The sequence below is a fragment of the Vigna unguiculata genome, chromosome 6, assembly GCF_004118075.2.
Source record: "Vigna unguiculata cultivar IT97K-499-35 chromosome 6, ASM411807v1, whole genome shotgun sequence".
Classification (NCBI taxonomy): Eukaryota; Viridiplantae; Streptophyta; class Magnoliopsida; order Fabales; family Fabaceae; genus Vigna; species Vigna unguiculata.
This window is the reverse complement of record NC_040284.1, coordinates 18996172-19003070: the sequence shown is the minus strand read 5'-3', so window position 1 is coordinate 19003070 and position 6899 is coordinate 18996172. Positions and strand designations below refer to the sequence as shown.

General features: G+C 39.2%; 1 protein-coding gene across 1 annotated transcript; it reads left to right on the top strand.

Moving 5' to 3' along the window:
- Nucleotides 1-4766: 4766 nt before the first annotated feature.
- Nucleotides 4767-6651, top strand: LOC114188925. Its single transcript, XM_028077596.1, has 3 exons — nucleotides 4767-5560; nucleotides 6187-6287; nucleotides 6388-6651. The coding sequence occupies exons 1-2, from the start codon at nucleotides 4816-4818 to the stop codon at nucleotides 6192-6194; spliced, it is 753 nt and encodes a 250-aa protein (XP_027933397.1). The 5' UTR covers nucleotides 4767-4815; the 3' UTR covers nucleotides 6195-6287; nucleotides 6388-6651.
- The last annotated feature ends 248 nt before the right edge of the window (nucleotides 6652-6899 follow it).

The window sequence follows — 6899 nt, the reverse complement described above, 5'->3', positions numbered from 1 at the left end:
ACATATAAAATTATATTTTTAATTACAATCAATCCAAAATTTCATCACAGTTTTTTTTTTTTCATTTTCACGTACTTTATTTATTTTATCATTTTTAACTATTGTAAATCAATTTTTTTTACTAAATAATATTGAAATGCCTTATCGTAATTCTTCATAGAAATAGGGTGTTTCACCTACCTTCATGTCACGTGAAATAAGGTGTCTCACCCAATGTGTCTTGAGTGAGTATGGTCAATAAAGGTTTAAAAATCATTGTTTTCTTGAAATCGGTTTTTTTATTTCTTCATTCTGGCCCAATGTTTGCATTTATACCGAGGAAAAAATATGAACATAAAATATGTAATGAATATTATGTTATTATTTTTTTTATACATTAAATTTGTTTATTTTTGTTTATTTCTTTTGAAATTAATATACAATTTTCAGTAACGAGATGCGGTGAATGTCATCATAGAAACTTAAAAAATAGTCTTTTATATTCTCTTTAAACATATCACTCAACGATCTTCTCTGGTATGTCTCATAATGTCAAGATTAAGACTTCATAGTGTGTGAAGTTTCCCGATAAATAATCATGAAACAAATATTTGCAAATGTGCTTCACTGGATATTTGTGAACAAACTTAGAACTTGAGTTTTAAGATGATGATTTCTCATTGCAATGTGTATGCTATGCAAATGCAGTAATGATGCAAGTGGTGAAGGTGAGATAAGTGACTATAGGAAGTTGAGTATATTTTGTCCTACTCTCCATTTTGTTGTTGCATTGTAAAAGTTTAGGAGAAACTCAAATGTAAAGAGGAGATACGACAGTAAATATCTGGATCGTTATGTCATGAATTTTTTCTCTTCTCTAGGAAGTTTTGGCGAATGAAGTATTTTTTAGCATGACTTGCGATTTGAGTTAGAGTTTTTGAAGGGACAATATTTTTTAAACTTATTTCCAGTTTCCTTAGTATTTGGCATGTCCGAGGAGAAATAACATGTCAAGTAAGAAATAACATGTCAAGTAAGAGCTACAACAAAACATCTTGTTAAGCATAATATTGAAATATCAAAACGTGGAAAAAAGAAAAATAAAATCTTAGAAAGTTCATCGAAAAGTAGTGTTCATCTTTTGTCCAATGTTTGCCTTTCTTGCTTGGAATTCTTAGAATTGAATAATTGGAGTTTTCCACGTGATTTTCATAATTCAACACATCATTTTTGGATAATACTTCGTCCAATGACCTGACTAGAGATGTCAAAATGAGTTTTAATCTGTGAGCTAACTCGACTCACCACAGGTTCGAGCCGCATTGGATTAAGAAAAAATTAACTTTTTTAAAAATGGGTTTAACTCAACCCGACTCACGTAACCCACGGTTAAACGGGTACGAGCCGGGTTGAGGGTGGGTTGACCCACTTAAACCACCAACATTTTTTTACAATATATTTTTTTTAATAATTATTTACTACTTCTAATTATATAGGTCCACAATTTCATATTTTTAAATGTTAGAATGTTACTTAATAATATTTGAATAGTTTGAATGTTTAATTAATTTGATTGTCAAGTTATATACATTGATACTTTCATCTTTAACTATCATCTAATAGTAAATTACTCAAGCAATCGTCTTATAAACAAATTTTTCTAAATTAGTATGACAAAAATATGTAATTTTTTTATTTATATTTTATTGAATAGCATGACAGAAAATGTGTAATATTAGTCATGTTTTCTTGGACTATATGGACACTTTCTTGGGAACAATTCATCATATATTGGTGGTGAGCATGATGAAAATATTGGTTCTTGATTGTATTGTGATTCTCATTTCATGGATTGTTTAAAAAATTATTTAAATATTTGAATACTTAAAAATAAATACATAAATAATTTTTTTATGTGGCCCACTTAACCTACCAACTTGTGGTGGATTGAATCGAGTTGCAAAATTTCTAACTCACCATAAAGTGAGTAGGGTTGGATTCACTCATTTTCAACCCGGCTCGTGGTAAGCCAACCTGTGTGGGGCAAGTTGACTCACTTTGACATGTTTAGACTTCACATGACAACATGTTTGGAAGGCACAAAAAGAACCTAATGAAAACAAGAAATCTAAAATGTAAAAACATATACATCTACTTTATAATTGATTTCTATATAAGTGAGTGAATCTTCTTCATTTCATTCAGCATGTTTCCTATAATTTTCCTCTCCTATGAGTTTACGCCATTTACCCAATCTAAATTGATATTGATATTAATAATTTTATTATTGTCATCTATAACAATAATGTTAAACATTATGTTTTTCTCTCTTCTTCAATGAATGATCTCTCTTCCAACAATTTTCCAATTATGATCACTATCAAGTAGGGGTGGGCAAAAAAATTAATTTTCTTGATCCAATCCACTTTTGCTCCAATCCACTCCATTTATAATCCATTTTATTAAAAATCTAATCCATTTAAAATCCATTTAATGGATATGGATTCCAATCTAATTTACATTTTATATATCTTATGGATTGGATATCCATTTTATAAATCAAGATTTTTAAATATGGATAATCCAAAAAATCCAATCCAAATTTTCAATTTAAATTTTTAATTGGGTTAGATTAAAGGTTGAGATGAACTATGCTAAATTCAAACTTGGATGGGCCTTGCTCGACGACCTATACGGATTGGACAGGCCCGACAACCATAAGAGGTTGGGCAGGCCTAAAGATATGAATGAGATAGGCGGGCCCGACAAATCGAACGAGTCGATCAAGCCCAATGACCTGATGAGCCAGGTGGGCCCAAAGACCCAAACGGGCCAAACGGGCCCGAAGACCCGAACGGGCTAGGCAGGTTCGAAGATCCGAATGGGCCAAGCGGGCTCAAAGACTCGAACGGGCCAAGCGGGCTCGATGACCCGAATGGGTCAAGCGGGCTCGAAGAACTGAACGGGTCAAGCAGGCCCGAAGACCCGAACGGGTCAGGCGAGCCTAATGACCCGAACGAGTCAAGCGGGCTCGAAGAATCGAACGGGGTAAGGCGGGCCTGAAGACTCGAACAGGTCAGGCAGACCCGAAGATCCGAAAGGGTCACGCGGACCCGAAAACCCGAACGGACCAGGCAGAACCAATGACGAAAACAAGTCAGGCAGCCCAAAGACCCAAATGAGTCGGGCAGGCCCAAAAACCCGAACATGCATGACAACCCGAACAGGCCCAAAGACCCGGATGGGTCCGAAGACCCGGATGGGCCCGACGACCTGGATGGGCCGGACGACCTGGCGACCCAAACGGGCCCGACGACCCGGACGGGCCTGACGACGTGGACGGGCCCGACAACCCATACGGGCCCGACGACCCGGACGGGTCTGACGACCTACACGGGCCTTACGACCCGGATGGGCACGACGACACAAACTGGCCGGACGACCCAAATGGTCCCGACGATCCGGACGGACCTGACGACTTGGACGACTCGGACGAGCCTACGACCTACACGAGCCTTACGACCCGGATGGCACGATGACACGAACGAGCCCTACGACCTGGACGGGCGACCCGGATGGACCTGACGACTCAGACGGGCCTGATGACCTTGACGTACCTGACGACCCAGACAGGCCCCACGATTCGAACGTGCCCGACTACCTGATTGGGCCCGACTATTTGGACCGGTCTGTCCGGGTCGTCTGGCCCATTCGGGTCGTTGGGCCGATTCGGGTCGTCCGGCCCGTTCGCGTCGTCGAGCCTGTTTGTGTTTTCGGGTCCGTTCGGGTTGTCCGTCCCGTTTGGGTTGTCGAGCCCGTTCGGGTCATCGGACCCGTCTGGGTCGTTCGGGTCGTCAGGCCCATTTGGGTCGTCCGGGTCGTCGGGTCTGTCCGGGTCGTCGATCCTATCCGAGTCATTCGGGCCTTAATGACAAAAGTTTTAAGAAATTCAATTTAAATTTCTTTTATTAAAAATGGATTCTGGATTTTAAACTTGATCCAAATATTTGGATTGGATTTAAATCTTGATCCAAATATTTGGATCTGGATTTAAAAAAAATTCAAACTACTTTTGCTAAAAAAATGGATTTGGGTCAAAAATCTAATCCAATTATTTGGATCTAAAATGGATGTGGATTGGATCATTAAATATCCAATCCATGCCCACCCCTACTATCAAGTCTCGGTGTTCCATTTATAAAAAACCTACAAAGATTTCTTGCAAAAAAAAAAAAAAAACTATGAATATTTTAAAAGATCTTAAAAATAAAATCACAGCTTAAATATTTTATATTAAAAGATTTAGATAATATAAAAAATAATTTTTAAATATTTAGATAATAAAAATATTAAGATGATAACTCTAAATACTAATTTGTTTCCTGCTTAATTTCCTCTCTATAGAAGATCTTCTCAATTTTAAAACTGGTTTGGCTTTCTTTAGTTCAATGAAGATCTTATCTTTATTTCAAAAGTGGACAAAGCTCATCGTTGAATATCTCATTTTATAATTTTAATTTTGCTAGACTTTGTTTTGAACTAAATGCATATTTTTTTTATGTCCATAAATCATTTTTCCCTTAAGAATGCAGAAAAGTTTATTTATTTCACAAAGAAGGAGAAACTCATAACATCTAAATGCAAAATACACTATCTAACACATGTCTAACTGGTACTAAGTCAATGTCGGATGTTAATGGTGGGACACACCATTAAGGGTGGTATCTTGCTTCAGCGTCTCTTAACACGCTAGTTATATTTATGCACCTACATTCTCTGAACTAGCATCCATAGACAAGTAGCAGTGGTGATACAAATACACACACTAATTACAAGATGGGAAACATATGGAGTTTAGATCTGGAGATAGAGGTTTACAAATGGTCAAGTGCAGAGTATCCTCAAGAGTACGCTGTGGTATACACTTGCGTCAATGATAAATCTAAGTTCAGCATCTTTCGTTTGAGCGTGAGACCAGAAAAGGTGCTACTGAGACTCGCAGATTCTTTGTGCGATGATCACCCCATTCGCGTCCACATGGAGCTCATTGCTGAAAGAGATAATAACTACCGATATTTCAACTATCGGCTGGTGAGAGTGGTTGAAGCAGGCACTACTTATGATCCATCATCCACTAACGACGACAAGGTAAGCTTCATCACTATATTATGTCATAAGAGAGCTTCTTCCTATTCTGTGACGCGTCCCGGTGAGAATAAAATGACTTGGAAGGTTGAGCATTCTTCATGCTGCCAAGGTTTTCTAGCGGAATTGAGTTTTCACGTCAACATTGAGTGCCATAAAGTAAATGGACTTTCGGTCAAGTTTAGAGGTCCCTTCAAATTCAAGGCTCCGCGTATCATCACAGAGAGTTTGCTTGAACGCTCTACTCCACACATTCAGCGCCAGGTCAATGGAGAACCCCCAAACTCTATCAATGCTTTTGTTGAGAGTGCGTTCACAGGGAATGAATATATCCTCTTCCAAGCAGAAGGGAGAGGGAACAGTGGTGGCACTGAAGCTTCTGCGCAAGGAACGAGAGTCACTGTTAACAACACTGCTGCACAGTTTCATGGCAACGGTAATGGCTCCAGTTACGAAAAATGCTTTGTTGTTATGAATTACAAAGCTCCTTAAGGCACAAATTAAAACATGCAGGAACTGCATGGAGTAGTTTATCTGCAGAAAATGTGTATTATGATCGTTTTCTGAATAAACAAATTTCGATAAACTATTGCAGCTCTGGGTTGATACAGTGTTTTACATAGATGTATTGTAATTTTGGTTTAACCTAAATTAATCTCTCTACATATCCATCTAAGCCATCATGCTTTTAAATTTAAGCAATGTAGGAAAAAGAATCAACACATTAATAAAATAAATGAATAAAGCAATCCCTTCATGCATATTTCTGCTATATTCGATGCCAAGAACGGACTTTATATATTGCTAAGAATACGTTTATGATATATTAAACTAATTAGGAATCTGAATATGAGTCTACACTTGCGTATATGATAACATTTTTTTCCTTAAAGATCACAAGATAACTAAAAATTAGGAAGATTCTTTGCGTGTTCTTTGTAAGGCTCATTTATTCTGCTCCCTTCTTTTTAAGGGCTGTTCTACAGCAGTTGGGTCTAAAGGCTGGCCCATAGGATAAAAGCCCTTCGTGTTGTCCTAATTCACACTTCTATTCACTTTCAGAAACGTAGCCGTCATCTTCCCCGTGTGCCAAAACTTTAGCTCTGCTAGGGTTAGCTCCCGCTCACTCGTACCAGCTCAAGAGTCCTCTTCATTTCGCATAAGTTGGTCTTGAACCTTGCTTTCCTTTCCGGGCTGTCTTTCATGGGTTCAGTTAAAGATCACATGGTAACCATGTTGTACTTCTATATCTCTGTTTTCCAGCTCCTAAGTCTCTGCTCGGAGCTGCTGTGCTCTACGTTGCTTGCCAAATCCTGTGTTAAACCCTTCCAGGTAAGGGAAGCTAAAACCCACTCGTGTACCACGTTTTTACTGTTGTTTTACTTGTGTGTTGAGAGTCTTGGGCTGATTTGATGTTCTGAGTGCTTGAAATGTTTTGGTGTGTTGTTTGGATTTGGTGAGTGCTACTGTTACAGGAGAACAGTGGCGAGACCTGTTAATCTCGCCCAAGCGAGCCAGTCTCGCCTAGGCGAGATAAGCAGGGACTCGCCCAAGACTTTTGCGCGAAAGGTCGCCCAGGCGACCAACTCGGCTTTTTGAGCGAGCGAGCACCTCGCCCAGGCGAGAGGGATCTCGCCTAAGCGAGATCCCGCGTGTGATCCTGCTTCTTTTTTTGGAGCCCTCGCCCAGGCGAAGGGGGCTCGCCTGAGCGAGCACGTCTCGCTTGAGCGAGGGGCTGAGCGAGAAGATGCGTTGTTGGTTTGCTCTGTTGCTCT